The sequence below is a fragment of the Anopheles arabiensis genome, chromosome 2 (genome assembly GCF_016920715.1).
Source record: "Anopheles arabiensis isolate DONGOLA chromosome 2, AaraD3, whole genome shotgun sequence".
NCBI classification, from domain to species: Eukaryota; Metazoa; Arthropoda; class Insecta; order Diptera; family Culicidae; genus Anopheles; species Anopheles arabiensis.
This window is the reverse complement of record NC_053517.1, coordinates 88,376,563-88,396,262: the sequence shown is the minus strand read 5'-3', so window position 1 is coordinate 88,396,262 and position 19,700 is coordinate 88,376,563. Positions and strand designations below refer to the sequence as shown.

The 19,700-nt window shown below is 46.4% G+C and overlaps 2 protein-coding genes across 3 annotated transcripts in view; one reads left to right on the top strand and one right to left on the bottom strand.

Moving 5' to 3' along the window:
• The window catches only part of LOC120897749 (homeotic protein female sterile-like), a 143,396-nt gene that overhangs the window by 8,053 nt on the left and 115,643 nt on the right, over positions 1–19,700 (bottom strand). For both annotated transcript variants that reach the window (XM_040302814.1, XM_040302815.1), the window contains exons 3-4: positions 11,665–11,855; positions 1,625–2,278 (exon numbers count right to left, since the gene is read on the bottom strand). In XM_040302814.1, the coding sequence (XP_040158748.1) occupies positions 1,625–2,278; positions 11,665–11,855 (845 nt within the window). The remainder of the gene's footprint in view (positions 1–1,624; positions 2,279–11,664; positions 11,856–19,700) is intronic.
• LOC120897750 (venom allergen 5-like) lies at positions 10,585–11,944 on the top strand. Its single transcript, XM_040302816.1, has 2 exons — positions 10,585–10,839; positions 10,909–11,944. The coding sequence occupies exons 1-2, from the start codon at positions 10,675–10,677 to the stop codon at positions 11,638–11,640; spliced, it is 897 nt and encodes a 298-aa protein (XP_040158750.1). The 5' UTR covers positions 10,585–10,674; the 3' UTR covers positions 11,641–11,944.

Sequence of the window (19,700 nt, the reverse complement as noted above, 5' to 3'; positions counted from 1 at the left end):
TGAAGCAAAGTACACATCCTTCTCGTCATACCCTTCGGCAGTAGCAAGCAGGACCAGCGTTTGACCTAGTTTAAGTTTTGCTGCTTCAGTTTTTCACCGCTTTCATGCCATTCCAGCCGAGAAACAATAGTGTCCCGCGGGTTACATAAATGAAAATCCTCAACCAGGACCGTCTCCCTCCCCCTGGGGCCAGTGTCCACGAAGCAGAACGAGCACAGGGATGGTTCGCCGTTTAGCTGGAGTGTGCTTGACGCTCTTTCCCCGGCCTGTACTGCAACAATTTATGGTTCCCTTGTGGCTGACGGAATGCACTCGCCGAGCGAAACAATCGCCAAAACCAGGTCAACAGCAGCAAAACCTAGCTTAAGGACACACACACACACACAACCCAGTCCTTCGACCCGTCCTAAGCCCGTTAACTTGACTAGGTCAAATTGTGTGCTTTTTTTCCTTCTTTTTTGTGGTTTTGTACGCGAAGCTGTAATAAGTTTCGTCGCTATTCAGCCCGCAGTGGGACATCGTGACGTTGAAGGTGTTGTTCAGATTTTCCACCACATGCACTGTACAGAGTGCGCACTCTGTTTTCGAGTGGAAAAGTTCTCACCCGCCCCAACTGCACGACTCCACACGGGTGTTAGTTGCTTTCGAATGCACGTCATTTGCGTTGCCCGTCTACTGCGTCATCGCAGCCGCACACGTGTGTGCAACGCGCTCGTCTGGGCAGCAGGCGGCGAACGAAAGCACTGCAGCACACGCCACGCCACGAGCAATGCATCTTCGGACGGCGTGATAGGGTGTGTTGGCGGTGCCAGCGTGGAATGCAAACACAGTCTTGGTGCCTTGACAAGCACACACGAACACACACCGGGTGGCGCGGATGATTAAATCATAAAGTGGTTGAAGTGATCTGACTAATGCTTTACGATCCGATCGCATTTTACAGTGTTTTAGCCCACTCACACACACACAAGTACTCGATGATTTGCGCGCGTTTGTGTGACCGGATGTAGTGTCAGATGTGAATGTGAGTTTGTGTGCTGCTATCGATAGGTCGATTGAGTCATTTTATGATCACGAGAGTGGTCTGATTATTATGTGGCTAAACCCTATTACATTCCATCACGAATCACGTGTAGACATTACACGAATGTCAATCACTGGCCGAGCTTTAATGACCAATTACTAAGCCGTTCATTTCACGTTAATCAGTGTCTAGTTCACTTGTATTAACTGTTTTTTCTTGAGGAATAGGCGTCTATCATGTCCCTGACTGATGGCTGGCCACATCTTTCCAAGGCTACTGATTTAAACGTTTCACTAACACATCTTGGAATTTGCCTGAAGATTTTGGACTATTTCTCAAGGTTTTTTGTCAATCTCTCAAATATTTTTGTAACAAACATACAGCCTGTTGGCTTCAAAGTAGTTGACAAGTCTTAGGAAGTATTCAAATAAAAGACTGTAAGAAATTCTTGGAAACCTTTGTAACTAACATATGAGCCATCTTCACCCGAAAACTACCCGCGAAACAGTACCTAAACCGAGCTTCAATTTCCTCGCGTTCAACGCAAAAGATCCCACTCCAAAAAAGGGACAACCTAGGCAAGACTTCAAGTCAACCTACCTGGCACGGTGTCCGTATCCGCAGGTCCCGATCCGGACCAAACTCCCCGTCCGGCAGCGGCACATGGTAGATGCAGTGCGGGAAGCCGGTCGTCACCGGGTTGGAGCTGGCCGAGCTGCCGATGCTACTGCCACCGTACGAGCTATTGCTATAGTGCGTCTTGTAGTTGATGCTACTGCTACCACTACTACTACCACCACCACCACCACCACCACCGACGTTGTTCGATTGGTGCGGAATGAACAGATAGGATTGATTGTGGTTGTTGCTGCGAAAGTTGCTACTGGTGGTGCTGCTCAGTATCAGATCGCTGCTGCTGAACCGCAGGTTGCTGTGCCCGGATGACGCCACCGTCTGCTGATGATACTGGTGTGGATGATGGTGGTGATTGTGATGATGATGATGGCGGTGGTGGTTTTGCTGCAATTGTTGCTGCTGTTGCGCTGACTGTTGCTGCTGTTGCTGCTGTTGTGGAGTTTGTTGCGATTGCTGCTGCTGCTGCTGCTGCTGCTGCTGCTGTTGCTGCTGTTGTGACTGCTGTTGGTGATGGAAGCCCGCCCGTTCGTTCCGTAATGGAGGTGATCCGATGGAACCGCGGGCAGGAACGCCGAGCCGCTCCATCCCCGCGCAGCCCGGTGACTGTACCGATAGCATCTGTGGGTGAAGAAAGAGAGAAAGAAAAAGGTATTAGTGAGTTTCTAGTAGAAAGAAGAACTAATAGTAGTGCCACGAATGCTTCCCCCCACAGGAACAGGAACAGTTTTACCGTGAACCAGCCAGACCAAACCGACAGACAAAGCGTACAGACACGCGCGCAAAAACAAAACAGGTCTCGATGGGGAATTGTTCTTCGATTGCCAAACGTTTGCCGCATACCGAGTCGGCTGCGCACACCCCGCGCGATGCAATTGCTGAAGTTGCAAAATGCAAATGCCCACCGACACCTTCACAGACAGACAGACACACGCGCTCCTTTTACGAACGAAACACAGTGAATCGATTGAAGCAGTTGGGCATGTGCAGCAAGCAAGGTGAAGTTTGTTTGCTTTGCGTTGAGCTTCTTGGTCTCACACCCCATCCTAAGGTGCCCAAAATGTGCGTGTGGTTGGCGAGTAATAAACAAATTAATTAATTAATTTCCCAAGCTAATGGAATGCTAATTGCTGGCCAGAGAAGGGGCAGAGCAGCAGGGGCATTTCGCAGGGTCTCGTCACAAATGGCTGTGCGCAACCGATTTTGCAAATTGGGCCAACATTTTATTCCACCAGCCATACACGGCTTGGTTCACCTATGGCGGGGGAAAAGGGGGCAGCTAAGGTAGAACAGCAACAAATCGAGGCACTGGCGTGGAGTGCTGCGAGTGGCCAGACAGACAGACAGGCCAGATAGCACGGACGGGTGACTGGGGCGATTAATTATTTTCACATACATGGAGTCAACCTTTGGAGGGATATATTGTAATTTATTACAGTTAGGGGAAATAATTATCATATTATCTAAATTCAATTTTAGAACACCGAAAGACAAGCTTACCACACTTTTTCTTTAAAGTTGATAAACACGCCTAAACACTCAAGCAGTAACCTGCCACGGGAGGACATTACATTACGGTGCATGGCCATAATTCATTGCCGAAAGTCTTTTTGTCCGCCATTTGGTTGGATCGCGAAGGGGGCTCGCAGCGTCATTTAAATCATGTGGCGGAATGCAAACAACAAACGATAGGCAAAAAATAGCACCACCATGGGGCAGCAAACACCGGTACTGATGCACTGGCACCAATGACAGGAACGAATACCGCGCTACGAATACAAAGAACGCGTAGACCGCTTGAGGAATTTGAGGTTTTAAGAACGCAAACAGCAAAGAAGCTCTGTTGCGCTCTGTTGGGAAGCATTTAATCCTTTGCAAAAATGCGCCCAAGAGTAACGATGACAGCCGAAAGTGGGTGAAAATCGGACGATCGGTTGTGTATATTTTCCTCTCGGTGGTTTTCACTACTCTGCCTCCTCTGCTTTTTGCAGCCGAAAAGGGTGCAATAATTGCAACGTTACATCGCCCGACAAGTCGCGCTACACTATCATTAACAAACGCGTGTATGCGTGTTCAACAAGGGCCCATGTTTTGCGCCCACTTACACGAAAGCCGCTCTAATTGAGCTCTAATATCGATGTCGGCTGGGGCGGGGTGGTAGCCCAGACGAATTCAATTAAAACAACGGCACAGGGAAGCTTTCGTAGTGTAGGCAAAATTGAACAGTAAAAAAAAAGCGAGCAAGAACTAGGCAGCGATTGCGTCCAATGCAGTATTATCACTTGTTGAGCGTTTTGTTCAATGATTGGAGGCACACAAACACAGGGGAGAAGATGGTGGTGAATATGCAGCAGGCTGGCAAGCCAGCCAATCAATCAATGATGCGTTTTGATGATCGGTTTTGATGATCTTGGTGTGGTTTGCTGCATACAGTTAGCAGTTTTAGTCCATGTAAACCCTCCAGAGATCATGTTCTCCAGATGGAAAGAGAGAAGGTTTTTGTTGCTTATGGGGTAATAATACACTCGGAATTGCTATCTGTGCAATGACATGCATTGGAGAAGGCCCGTTGGTTCTCTGCTTCGAAGAACACACTAATTATGGAGCCGACTCGACTATTCAGCTACCACTGATGCACTAACGGGCAAGCTAGCGGAGAGCTGCAAATGTGCATTTGGTGGAGGTTGTGATTGCTATTGTGTGTGATGAAATTCAGGCGAATCTAATGGTGCGTTTCGCCTTGAATTGTCCAACGCACACACACACATGCATGCATACTTTAGTTCTCTATCCCTCTTTGGTCGTCCTTCCCACTCATCGTCCTCTGCTTGCCACCCCGTACGCATCGTCATGATTATGTTGATTACTCTCAATTGGGTTTGATAGTGGAATTGGTTCAATGTTGCCATTTCTCAGGAAGACAAGGCACACACACGATTCGCGCGCAAAAGATGAAATTGAATTTCATGGCAAAACCACACACACAGACACACACACACACACTCTGCTGAAAAGGTGGTTAAGTGCGAAAAGAAGATTGGAATACAAAAAAAAAAAAGATTTCTTACAAATTGCAATTTGAGTGCTTTGGTTAGGGCCTAGTGCGTCGATGATACGCTGCAAACGGTACTGGGCACTCGAAGAGGTGTGATCAGTGGAACTTTACAACTTAGATTTACGGTGGTTTAGGAGCGTTCAGTAGAGAGGAAAATTATTGCAAGCAAATGGCATTACCCTCATCAAGATACTCAGCTCAGAGGGGCCGTGAGGACCCGCTGGAGATTGGAAACCAACGATCAGTGGCGTACCAGTCATTACCTCAATATGAGATGAACAAGTTAATTGTCTTTTGAGTCGAAATCGCAATATTGAGTTGAGCGAAAAGGGAATATCTTTCTATTTTATTATTAGGACATTAGGGTCAATGTCAAAAAGGATAGCAAAGTACAGGGTCAGGACGACTTCCAAAACCCCGCACAGCCAGCCATCCTTTCCAAAAAAGCTCACTTCTGCACACACCCAGTGCACCAAACCAAGTGCAATAAATTCGAGTTAAATCCCCCACCCACAGATTAAATCTAGCACATCGCATCCACAAACCTGCAAACGTTCCAAACAGTTCTCGAATCTTCAGACTGTACACTGGTACCGACCAGTGATGATCATGATTTGCATTGTAGCGTCGTCTATTAGTATGCACGCGGGTCGTCGGTGACCTTCACAAGCTTGCTTTGGTTGAGATTTGCTAGCCTTGTTGTAGTCCCTCCTCTCGCCTGGACCAGCAGCAAAAATTGGCAGCAGGGACGACCTGCCGCACCAGTGCCGGCCATCCCACGGGCTGTATGACAATGACACAAACGATGCACACACTTTTTTTTGTGTCCACCAATGCACTGGTAGGTTCTGATTTTTCTGAACACTCCTTCATCTGTCCCTCACGCCAAAAGCTTGTCAGTTTATCTTTCAGACAAATCAGTCACCCTGCCGAAAACGAAATCCTGGGACAAGCATACACACACACACACACGGGATGGGGGAGAGATGTTTCGAAGATGTTGTGTTGTTCGAATGGCAAGAATATATCCCCAAAAAAAAAAAACACACACACAGCGTTCCTCGTCCCGAGATGCAATCGTTATTTACAATGATGGTTGCGTCTTCTTCTTTGGTGTGCTTTTGGGAATGGAACGGAACACCAGGACCGAGCCAAACACAACCCCACCAGGCGACTATGCCAAGAAGAGAATGGAGGAGGTAGGGGGGGAAGAGAGAGAAAGGAAAAAAGAGCACCGGAGACACGAAAAGCAAACATACAATTCGACACCGAAACAGACAAAATGTTCAACGAGCGTGCCGGTCTACATCGTCGTCGTCGTCGTCATCGTCTGGACGGCCACTTGATGGAAGTGTTGCAGTGCACGGTCAGCTGGTGGTCAGGGGAGAGGCTGCCGAAGGAACAATCGTAGCAGCAGCAACCCCCATGGCGGTCATGTCTGCACAAACGGAACGTGCTAAAATGACCGAATCGTGCTGAATTGCACATGCAGATGGCCAACACAAACAGCGGCAGCGTGCGCATTTCGTCGCAGCACGAGGTGTCTGGTCTGGTGTGTTCCCCCACCTCCTCCCCTTTCCCTTGCCCCCTCCACACGCCTTTGGTTTGGTGCACTGGTCATCAACCTCCGTTTGTGCCGAGTGACTTTTCGAGCGAGCCAGTTCCGACCAAAAAAAAAAGCAGAAAGAATTGCAGCGGGTTGTCCTCAGTGGTGCTCGGTTGTTTGGCGGGGGGGAGTTTGCATTTCGACTGACAAAGCGCAAATTTAAACCCAGACATATCACCACACACACACACACACACACACACACAGTGCTCTTCTTCCAAATATGTTCCCCGCGGAACTTACCGCGCCGCCAGACACAGTTTGATTCAATAAACATGCAACTCTTTTATTGTTGCCATTCATCCGATGTACGATGTTTTTTTTTTGTATCTCTCCCCTGCATGAAGAGGGTGTTCTTGTTGGGAGGGTGGAAAGGGTGAAGAATTTAACCACATACTGCAGCTAACCAACCACAAAAGATATCCACCAAAACCCCAAAACATGACAATTTCGTTGCTTCGCGCGATGTTCAGGTCTCGGGTGGTTTGTGTCGCAATGGGATTGTCTTTTTTTCTCCCCAGCATACACAATACATTAACATTTACAAGATATCGTGACGGGTTGCTTGGGAAGATTAATCATGCTTCGATTCGATAATTAATTAGGTGCTATATGATGCATAACTTCCCACAGTGCGCACACACACAAAAAACAACGGGTCTCCCTCGCGTCCAAAGCCAAAACGGTGCGATTAGATAGTGCGAAGAAGTCGTGCACCGGGCGCGAACGACTCGAGACAGATCGCTATAGAGACAGAGAGCGAGCGACCGCCTCGAAACCGTCACGAAGATTTATTGACGACCACCAGCCCGGAATGTGAGCTGGACACAACAGCAACGGAACGGAAACACGACGACACGATCGCGAAGACTGCAGAGCGTGCGAAAGGATGCATCGAAAATGAAGCTGATAAAAATAAATGGCAAATCATAGCAGTTTAACAAGCAATCTCCTCCATCTCTCCCAGTTCCAACCCCCCCCCTCCCCCAACTGGCATCTCTTAACAAGACTTAACAACAACAAGAGGGAGGGAAAATGTTCAATCTCCAGACCCAAAGGAAGCCTCGCCAGAGACCCACGAGTGTGATGTATCGTGTTTGCTTTGCGTTCGATTTCAGGTTCGGCGTGGTTGCTGCTTTGCCGGCGGCACGGGTGATCGATGATCGTACGCGCGCTGGAAAAAAGACCACGACACGTCAAGATGCACCCCCTTTTCGGGGAGGATGGAAGGCTTATGGAACATGATATACCGCCAACCACCGACCGACCACAAACAAAGTGCTGTCGCCTCTCTCGCCCACCTGCGGATCCGGGGCGGCATTTCGCCCAATCGCGACCACGGTGGGCGTCCGTAACAGTTGCCAGCGAAGTGCAAGTCTCGCTCTCGATCGACGTTAACGTCTCTATTTCGCAGCGTCGTCGATTTCATTTGTTTTATTTCTTGCCTTTTCGGTGTGTTAATTCTGTTTGAAGGTGGTTCGGGCAAAAGGTGTTTTTGTTTTTCAAACCATCAGGTGGGACAAAGCTTCAGGTGGATGTGGTTGAGTTGTATTTTTATTACAAAAAAAAAAGATATTTTATGTGAAAAGACAATATTAAAATACAGCATCGCGTTTAACAAAACCAGTACATAATTTTATAAAATATTCAATTTAAAAAGTAGTTACAAATAAATGATTTAAATTCAACCAATACTCTAACAATTCAAAATAATTAGTTAATATGTTATTATATGTTTGCAGTAACTAACGTTTATTATCAAAATGCTCTAAAACGTAATAAGTAATCGAATTGCTCATTGTTGAGTCCACAGTTTTAATATTTACTACTTTTTAGACATTTTAGACTTTTAGACACTTTTTAGACAATAAATATCATGTTGTATTCATGAAGCGTTTTGGTTGTGTTCTTTTTAATTCTTTTTATCTCTTAACTGAAAGTAATGACAATTAAAGAAAAGTAAATTAAAGCAAAGCTAGTAGCAAATACAACACTTGCTTTGAGCGTGCAATTTTAGAGGGAAAAGTCTGAGAACAGCAAAACAAACAACCCATAAACAACTGTCCCATGAGCAAACATTTGTAATTGTTTATTAATTTCCCAATAAACACATAGAATTGAAATAATTCAACCCGTGCTTAACCCGTTTCTCAGCTGGCCGCAACAATTAACCATTCCCACATCCTTGACCCAGTAATGTCTGTCGCTGCAATCGCCTCAATCGTTCCCGTTGGCAGAGCATTCCCGTGACCGTGGAGACGCATGGTCGATGAAAGCCACCGTGAGTGTCTCCGCTAACGTGCAATTATCAAGAGAAGGTTGCAAAGAAAGAAAACAAAAACTCACGATTCCAATCATGGCACAGGAAGAGGAAAACTTTGCGATGAAAAATTAAAGCCACAAGTCCCCATTTACTCTTGTGCACGGTCTTCTGCGTTCGGTTCGGTCTGCTCGAACCACACACGCAACACGGCGTAAAGCGATTTATTTATTATTCAACCACCCATCAAAATACTGCCATCGTTTTTAATGCGAGCAATTAAAATTAGCCTTTTCGCCTTCGCTTCGACGGTCCACCAAATGGTCCTCCAACAAAACGCCGTTTGCCGTCTGCCACCCCGCGTGTGGTGTGGTTTGTCATTCGATTATTGCATATCCCACCCATCATTGGTGTGCTGCTTGCTGGTGGGAATGCAGTTTGTGTGTGTGTGTGTGTGTGCTACATGCCACTGAGACTTTCGCTTTCGCTTGGGAAATGATAAACCTCCGCCCATACTGCCCCGATTCTCAGCACCGCGCAGGGTTGGCCTGCTTTTATTTGTTTATTTATTTATGCTGTTTTTTTTTTGTTTTTTGCTTCTGCCAACCTGTCACCCTCACTCCTCCATCAACTCAGCGCTGTCACGTCCTATCTTCGCGTGAGCGCGTTAGTTGCGCAAAGCGGGAACAAGCCGCTGCTGTGAGAAAATGGTTGTTCATTCGATCCGTTTGCTGTGGCCGTTGCTGGCGTATTTCATTAGATTGTGTTTGTCACCCCACTCCAGACGGCCAACGGTAGTTCGTAGAAATGGTTACCGAGCCTTAGGAGGGCTTTGCGACACGACAACAGTGCGCACTTTGTTTTGGTGAAATTGTTGACTGTCACTGTTTTTTTTTTTTTTTTTCATTTGTCCGGGCGGGTCGGGAAGCGAGACGCGCCATTTCGAAAGTAATCCGCGGGAAACTAGACGCCCAAGTAGGTCGGCGGTGTCCGATGGGCCCCCCTCCTTCCAGGGCGTAAATACGTATTGGCGTAACGGGGTTAACTTCCCAGAATATAATGGAGGAAAGTGCGTTCCAATGCATTTTTTACACTTTCTTTAAGGGATAGAGGGTTTGAAAGACTAAACAATAGCTTAACTTTGGCACTGCAATATGCGCTGGTGTGCATCATTCAAGCAGTAAAAATGCAATAGGAAGGCAATCATTGGATGTGTAATAACAGGCTTACAGTTTAAAGGAAAAACAACTTTCTACAAAAACAGCATGGGACAAAACATTTTTTTTAAGAATTGAGGAGATTTTTTCCATGCGAAACATACCAAAAAGCAAAGTTCGCACTATAAAATATATAAACAAAATTGATACAAACGAAGAATTGGCCATAAACACGATTTATAGCCCACATCCAGCGGCTCTCAAACAGTTGATTAGAAAAGTTATTTAAGAAAATTTAAATAATTTAATATCTTGTCCAAGTGTAATTGTTTACACTACCTACAGACTACTCGCTCATCAAAATATGTCCAAAGGATACAACTTTCTGGGTTGTTTTATTACGATTGATCTCTATGGAACTCACGTAGTCAAACAACAGGCTTTGTTGTTTATTAAAATTTAGCCTGACAAGGACAGTTACCTGTATTGCTCAAGAACCCAAAAATTATTTGGCACTTTTTTCCATTTCTTCATAGCTGTACCATCAATTGTTTGATTTCGTATCACGTTGTTGCACAGACAACATATGATCATCTTTCATGTTGAAACAAAAAAGATGTTAGGAAAGATTACACATTGAATGGCATCTAGAATTTATATCTAGCTTGAGAATTGGCTACGATATTGGCAAAATACTGCGCAAAGGTTGAGTATACCATGCATTTAGTGAGCCACTTTATTTGGGTTTTAAGATTAGTCTTGTCTCTAGTTTCTTTTTTTTTTCAATCCATCCCATTTAGTGAAAAAATCTTCAGAAACATCAACATTCTTTAAATAATTGGTCAAAGTAGGCTACTTCTTGACAACCACGTCATAACAGAGTAGGATTACAAAACAGAAAATTCAATTAGTCGAGCCGACTCTTCCACAAACTGAATCATGAAGCTCATGGTACTCTGCAGGTTCTTGCTGGCTCTAATGGCAGTGAACCTTACTGCCGGCGAGACAGAACACCATCTGAACTCCATTTTCCTCTCCGGCGAGTACACCAACTACTGTCAGCTGGAATGTGCTGGAGCTCAGCAGCACACACTGTGCGAAAGGGTAAGTAAGAACCAGTTTTTTTCTAGTAATTTCCACTAAATAATCAATTTCTGACCTTTCTCATTACAGCCAACCGTTCCAGCCCGCTCCCCCGAGCACTGCCCCAACTTCCAGCAACTCCTAGGCAACTCCGACCTCTGGACCACCATCCTGGACGCGCACAATGGCGTGCGGAATCGGTTTGCGATCCGCTCCCAGGTCACCAACATGAAGAAGCTCGTCTGGGACGCTGAGATGGCGCGGATGGCCCGGCTCCACCTGGCCAGCTGCGAGCGCTACGAACCCGACCCTTGCACCCAGCTCCAGAACCCCTCCGTCTACAGCCGCGACTACCGCAACGTGCGCCAAAGCAAAGCGTTCGTGGTCGAGCGCTACCTGCCCAAGTACTACGCATTTGACGTCCTGCGCAACTGGTACCTGCAGAAGGACGAAACGCCCGATCCGAAGATAACGGCCAGCCTGCAGATGCAGTACGCGGTGCTGAACAACTTCACCCTGCTGACCTGGGCCAGCCTGGAGCGGGTCGGGTGTGCCGCGGCCAAGTATCGCGACGGTTTCCAGCTCGTGTGCAACTACTTCCCGTTCTACTCGCTTGCCGAGCCGAGTGCCGAGCTGGGCCTGCCGGCACGGCGCTGCCCTCGTACCTTTCCCCTGCGCAGCAAAATCTTCGAGGGGCTCTGTACGTTCGAGCTGGATGGTGCGGTGAGCCGGCGGGTTTCCCGTCTGGTGGCGGCGATGCTACCGCTGGTTTGGCTTTGGCAAACGAGGACGCTGCAGCAGCAGCAGTTGGAGCTGTTATAGGGAGGAGTGTGTTTGAATACTTACGGGTACCGGCAGGTGGTTCAAGTTGGCGTCTAGAGGAGCGAGATCGTCGGTGAGGAACTGGATCGGCAGCGTCAGCGCTTCGGCGGTCGCTCGCGTACCGGTGGTTGTCGCACGCAGGCAGCGAAACACGCCGAACAGCCCAAGGACCAGGGCGCAGAGCACGGAGAACGACACCAACCAGTAGATGTAGCCTGCAGGTGAGAAAAGGGCAAAAAAGACGATGTTTGAGTGAGTTGTAATGAAGAAATAGATCATTGTAAGAGAAGTTGGCCAAAGAAAATTACCCCCCAGTAAGGCAACTGTGTGGAGAGCGACTTTTCGGAAACCGTGTCACAGTGTCCCTGCGGCGACACTAACCGTGTCACGACATGATTGGAAAGCCTCGCGCACGATGGCCAATAATTGAGCTCTCGGAGACGGCGAGTGTCGTCCCCCCCCCCCGATGCGACAGATAGCGCTGTCGGCAGTTTAACCAGCGTGATACAAATTGGCTACCGATCGCACGCATGCTGGTAGCTAAACGATCAGTCTAATGGCACCGGCAGTCGACCTTAGAACCGGTGGCGACCGACTTCTCTCTCGTCGGTCTTGACGGTCAAGCGAACCCAAAATTAACACGCCCTCTTCCTCCACCTTCGACAAACACACACACACAACACACGCGTGCGACAGTCATGTGGCTCTCCTAACTGGCCACCATTATCATCAGGGTCGGGGTGGGCGGTAACGTACACTAATCGGTTTCGTCTGTGGCGTGCTACGATTTCTAATGGCCCCCCTTTCGGCTCTACTGCGGTGTCTGCGTCCGGCGGGAGGACTGTGCGCTACATATGGCGATAGTGCGGGTGTCCGGGGCGGGCTCATCGCATTGCATTCCCATTCCAAAACCGCTCGCAGACACCCGCCCCACCAGCAGAGCCCCGAGCGAGAGAAGCAACAAAAGAAAACAAAAACTTATCGGAGGGGATCCGTCTCGTCGCAGTCGCGCTAAACCCGAAATGGGGAGAGCGAATGCTCATCGCAATGAATGTGCATCATTGCCACTTCCAAACGCACCTTCAAAACCTTCGCCTCCACCCCCACTCTCCCGGGGTGCACACACACACACGACGTAATTATCATTCCGACGTGAAGTGTTGATTTTGCGTTTTCGTACGTAGGTTTTGCTGTGTTTTGCTTTTGCTATTCCCCCCCCCCCCCTTTGGCTCTTCCTCTTCTTTCGCTCTCTGTGTGTTATGTCTGGTCTGGCTGACGGGTGCCTGCTGCTGCTGTTGCTACACACACCGTGGCGCGTCAGACTGGCTCTGCCGCCGCTAGCAAAACTGCATTTAAGCGGATGTTTTATTCCACGATGTAAACGATCGAAAATCGACCCTGGGATGATGGAAATGGCAGTAAGCAGTAGCCAGCAGTAGCAGGCAAACGATCGCGTGTCCGTGTGTGCTACCAATAAGGTGAGACACACTCGTCCGGAGTGTGTGCATTCAGTTTGCGCTCGCCGTTTTGTACCGGCTGTCGGTCGGCATTAAACGGCATCGTGCAAGAGTTGCGCTTTCTGGTGGCTCACTGGAACGGGCAGCGAAACGAAGTTGATAAGATAAGGGTGGTATATGTGGTGTGTACACCCACCATCCCCCTTAACACCAATGCACAGCGTCTTACGTTAAAGCTCACGGTGGACCGTTGCTGTCGATGGGCGAGAAGAATGAAAGCTTTTTTTTGGCTTCGGATTTGTTATGTAAATATAAGCTGGCTTGAGTTGCGGTGGGTTTTATATCTCTGCACGATGAATCAAAGTGAACTTCAGTGATCACGATGATCGGTGCACTTTTTTACTGCCGCGAATGCATTTTTAACGACCGATGAAGAGGAGTTTGTTTAGAAAAGCAGTTCGTGCCAGTGTAAATAATTGCGCTGCATCATTTGAACTGATCTCAACTCTTTTTATTATATTCTTTGACAAAAATGCAAACTCAGTCGTTGAAAATATGGATAATGGTTTAGGAAGTAGCAAAGAGAACTTTCAAGGTGAGTTGGTACACAATGCTTCATGAATATAGAATTTAACCAAATTTAAAGAATTAAAGAATAATCTATAATATCAAGAAGCGATACTTTTTTATCCGTTCTAACATGTAAGGGCAAATGTAACCTTTAGTGGTGGTAGTACCGATAGTAGTAGTGGAATACGAAATGTTGTCTGACCTTTTACAAAGGGTTTTAGGAGTTAAATGATGCCATTCTGTTATAAAGTAACCGAAAGCTACATTTCCTTGTGAAATCTATCAATATTATTGGAAATCCTTAGCATCTCCTACGCAAACTCATGTTTTAGTTAACGCTGTAAATGATTACAAAGCTACTGTGTATTGAAATTGATTTACGCATAATCGTGAAAAATTGGCTTTTGGCTTTTTTTCTTCTAAATTTTTCACTTTTATTACTTAAGTCCCACTACAGGAACAGAAGACATGCATGTCCCTATAGTGGCTAAAGGCATAACATCAGTAAAACCAGTTAATTTTGGAGAAAAAACCAGGGGTTTTCTGACTACTCGTATTACTTTCGCAAAAAAAACCATTACAAATAAATGTAATGTTAAAAAATTATCAAACACAATTGAAGGTCCGTGATACAACCATCAACTCGCACGACTTAAGAACTTTCCCGCCGTGGGACCGTCTCCTTAGCAAGGCCTGAATATCAAGCAGACATTCAAGTTGTATACAGTTTTTGTTCTATTTTTCTTTGACTACCACCACTATGTATAGGAACATGCTACGATAAATATAGGAACCATACCAACATTATGAGGTACATACGGCATGAGAAATATGGATTTTTTATATATTTATGGTAAAAATTGTTGTGTTTGGGAAGCTAAAACGTATTTCCATTACAATGTGATAGCATTTCAAATATAGTTACTATATTGACACTTCAAATACATTAACACATATTCACTACTAACCACAAATTGCACCACTATCGGTACATTTACCCTATGTTGTTTAGTTCCAGCAAACTTGGTAAAACAAATTGCGATAAATCGTTTCAGATAGATAAAATGTGTTTTTCAACGTACAATGTTGCACTGTTTGATACAAATGTTTGCGCTGGAGATTACTACTGTCCCAATCACAATCTCAAAACACGCTAATCCCAGAAAAAAACATATACAGACCCGAATGATTCACACATTTAGAAGCATGTGACTAAACACGAATAAGAAATAGAAAATGCGACCTTCCTTTCGGGCCGCATACGTGGAGGGAAAATTCTGTTCTGCCAGCAATCGACATCTGTAGCCTTTGCAATGCATTTACTTTGCGGTGACGCAAACGTCTAGGCAAATAAAAAGTGCTTATCAGACGTGTCGGAAACTATTATCGACTGGACTGGACGACGGCTGGTGACGCTTGTATTGCTACTACGACGGCTTACGCCGATTAAGCCGCATGACGTGGCGCGTCAAACAAATGGCGCATGACGCGCGGCCAACTGTTGACACCGGCCGTGTATTTGTTTGATTGGTTTTTCGAGGGAAACGATGCTGAACAGGCAGTTAGATACTGTTCTCGGTATTAGAGATTAGAAATTTACTTTCTGTTTTTTTTTTAATTTGTTTGAGTACTTATTATATGCAAATTTAATTTCAAACAACATAAATATATATTTCTGCGAGTCGTCTCTATCCCCCCATGCCCAATGGTTTTCGATACGTCACGAGCCGAACCGATCTCTAGCGATAAAAAACCCAGCCAGACACATTTCGATGGAATCCAATCACATTTCGCCCGAACCAGACGCTCCGAAGTGCAGCCCAACCACTGCCAGATCGTCCTTTTCCCGTTCCAGCGCGCGTTTGAATGATGTTAATTCCCTACAAACGTCCCCACACCCCCTTTACTACCCCTCAAACGCCCCAACAAAACGTGTCTCTATAATCTCAATGCCAGGCACAAACACACACACAGCTTTTGGGCAAGCAAAAAACGACAGACATTTGGAGCTAAAAATGTTCGTTTTCGTGGTTTTCTTCATTTAATTTAGGTCGCCATGGAAATCGCCCCTCGTTCGTAGGGGGGGGGGAAAGGGAGAGCGGCGCAAGAGTTTGTGCCATTGCCAAAAGTTCACTGTCATCCCATACCCCATCCCCACGCACCCACCCACTCCCCCCGCTTCAGCTGCTGGAGAGGATTTAATTTATTTTCGAATTATCCGACAACCGACAAGGACAAACGTCACTCCGGCCTGCACACTAACAATGGTTCCTTTCTTTTTTTTCCCCTCGCTCTATTGATCCATCCGCAACGAACGAAACAGGCTGCAGCAGCACCAGACACGGATGAAGCAAACAAAAAAGCTCACTAAATGCAGTCGAGAAATCGTTGAGATTGTCCAATAAAACGGCCCAGCAGCAGCAGCAGCCAGTAGGATGTATCAATCTCTACCGCGAGTTTGGGTTGGCGGCAGTTTGGCATTTGCACATCCGGACACCCGAGCGTGTGGGTGGTGGTTGAACAAGCCGTCGCATTCAAATTCTAATCGCCATTGCATTCTTCGAGCCCCGGGAAGACGGCAGGATTAAATTAATTGCTCATCGTTATAGTCGAACCGATACAAATTGAAGCCACCAGTAAAAGCAGTTATCTCTCGGAGATTTTGACCACCAGAAGGTGGAGATGGTGTAGGCGGAATCAACCGAAACCCGAACGCTGCACGTCCAGAAGGTGCCGTAAAAATGCATTTTAAGCTGTCATTTCTGTCGCCTTTTCTCTTCGTTCGAAACAGTTCTTTGCTTCGCATGAGCAGAGCGCTTGGATGTTCTGTTCGCGAACGTCGGGAGATTGCAGATACATGAATTCCGCGTCCCCATGTACAGTCCCACCACAACGCTTCCGGCAGAGCTTTTGCTGACATTTTTCCAGCCGTCTGACAATTGATTTCCTCGACCGCCACTAAAAGCATGGGATGTATGCAACGGGCCCATGCGCATGCGTCGCCGTCCCCACACAGTCAGACACGGCCTATATCGAGACGGCAGACGCTACCCCAGACATGCCGTTTTCCTCCAAACTTCTAGGCAAAAAAAGAGAAAAAAAAAAACAAAAAACCCTGACCTCCCGCAAAACATAGCCCGTGGCGCGTTGGCTGAGATGTGACGGGATATCCCGACGAGGGTTCCGTCCTTGTGCAATACAAAAACACACACACACACACACTTACATACGTTCCCTTATGTGAACTCGGTTCCCGCGTAGTGGCGGTGGTGATGGGCCCTCATCATATTTTCTCCTCGTTATTGCGTCCACGGCCTAGTCGACGGGATTGGAAAGCCTCTTTATGAACCCGGAGAGCATGAGCGAAACATTCATTTGCGCCATCTTTTTGCCTTCCTCTCACACACACACATGCGGTGCATCATCTTTCAGCGGAAACGTTTACCCCCGGAAACGCTGGTGGTGACTGGCACACATAAGAGAGGCACACACTGACGCGTAAGAAGAGGGAACGCCAACCTCAACCTATAAAAAAAAGCTGAACCCGCGGGCTAGAAACAAACGTTTGCTTGTGTGTGTGTGTGTGTGTGTATGTGTGTGTGCATAATGCGGGATGAGGACGAGGGACGAGCGAAAAAATCGATATTTAGGTCGCGAAACTTTTCTTCATCACATCACGCCACCGAACGGGGACTGTGAAATAGAACAGTAAAGTGAAGGAGGACTAGCAGAGATTCGAGCAAAAGACGGAACATTGCGACCTCCGTGTGCTACCGAGCTTTCGTGGGTTTTTGGGATCTAAATGCAGGCCATTTCCAGGCACAATGTTTTGATAGTAGAAAGGATTTTATTACAGATCATTGCGGACTGTTTGATCAGAAAATTGAAGTCGTCAAAGTGATGATCATGTCATTGAAATGTCACCGGACCATCGGACATGCCGTCACAATGATTTTCAAGATCACTTTATTGCGGATATTATGAGGATGGGACAAAAGCCTTAACGGTTGGAAAATAATCGAGACAAACGTACTTTTAGTGACTATCAAAATGCTCTAAGAACAAGTAATGCCGTGTAAGACAAATTGATAACTGATTCCTAATGGAACAGATCTTTGACAGTCGTCGTACTCGTAGAAACAATAAACTGATTTCGGTTTCGTTTCTGTTTTTAAATGCTTATCTCATTATCGTATAGAAACAATGTTAGTGTTACATACAGGAAACATAACCTCGAGTTCGTCCGTATTGATTAGTCCGTCAATCCATATTACGATAATGAAGGTTGGAAGAGGACGAGATAATGTGAAATGTAATGCTAAGAGATGTTCAATAATTTTTATACATATAGGTTATTTCAATCTTTCAAAATCATCCAAACCCTTTGCTTTAGCTAACTAAAAGGCATTTGAAGAATACTTTGGGTGGTCAAGTTTGTAACTGTTGCAAGTCATTCTGGATTTCACAGCGTGAAACATCTCCCAACGTGTTTTGTAAAGAGAATGAGCTCTGCAGGTGTCTGATTTTTTAACGCTACTTTCAGCAAAATCCCAATATGCCACATCAACGAAGCATAAAACCATTGAGCTTGATTGGGAATTATCTGTAGGCATTTCAAGGATTTGAATGGTTTAGATATTAGAGCTCATATTTGAAGAAACACTTAAGGATATCGATATCACTATTCAATTCAGGTCTGGAACTCGTTTGATACATCAAACATTAATTGAGACTAAATCAAAGAAAAAAGCTCCTGAATTTAAAATCCCAATTAACGCAAAAAAGATTCGACCTTCACCCATAACACAGCAGGAGATAATTTATTCCATCATCAATATTTGACAATTATCTTACGCCTACTCCTCCAAATCAATCGATCCATCATCGCACTCATTAATTTCTCGCTAATGCAATTGTCTCTCTCTTTCTCTCTTTCTGCCTCACTTGCTCTCTGCATGAGCGCAATGTACAGCAAAGTGTGTGCCTCATCGCAAACAAACGGAACTAGACAGTTTGGAGGGAGCTGTAGCAGAAGAGGGGCCCGCCAACGGACCGCGAGACTCATTCATTCGATTTTTATTACCTAACAGTCAAACCACCCACCCACCAAACAACACACACACACACACTCACCCCTTTCCACCGAAAACTCATTGCTCGTTGATCTGGCGGTGCTGGTCGGTCACATTTTGAAGGGCAGACAGACAGCCTGCTAACCAGCCAGCCAGACAGCGAGACAGACACGGGGCAAACCGAGGACATTTTCGACACTTCCGTCTAACGGGGCCACCGCCACAGGCAGCGAACACAGCCGGCCAGTCGTCTGGTGGAAAGGAGGGTGGGTGAGAAACAAAGGGGGGGGGGGGCAGTATTTAAGCTGTTCCGTCTGGTCGACGGCGTGATTCGTGTGTGACGGCGTTCGGCGAAGCTAAGCGAATCAACCATTGCCAAATAGTGCGCACACACTCACACGCGCCGCACCACTCCATCACACACGATTATCTAAAGTGCACACAGATATAGACAAACACACACACACACACGGGCCACTTTTATTTTGACTTTTTAGGGTTCCCAAAGCAATATATATATTGTGCCGCAAAAAGTAAGGGAAGGCTGCACCGTCAAAAAACGGACCAAAAAATCCACAACTCTTTTGCATGTACTTTTGCCATTGAGCGGCAAACTGATGAGCAACTGATGGGATGAAACAAGTGGGAAAACAACACCCCATGAAAGGGGGGAAAAACACATACACACAGACACAAAAAAGAGAAATGTCTGTACGAGTGTGAGAGTATTTCTATTTTGTGAGAGTACGTTTTTTTGTTCGCTATTTCTTTTTTGCTATTATTATTGGTTCATGGCCATCGTCAGAGTCACACGGATGATGCTGCTTTCGCATGACGAGCCAACTGCTACAGTAGGCTCCCCCACAACCATCCACCGCAGCCAGGGGCCTCAGGGGCCGACCGCACACGCGAGCATACTTAAAATTTGCCAAAAAAGGGAAGGAAATGAAATCAAATAAAA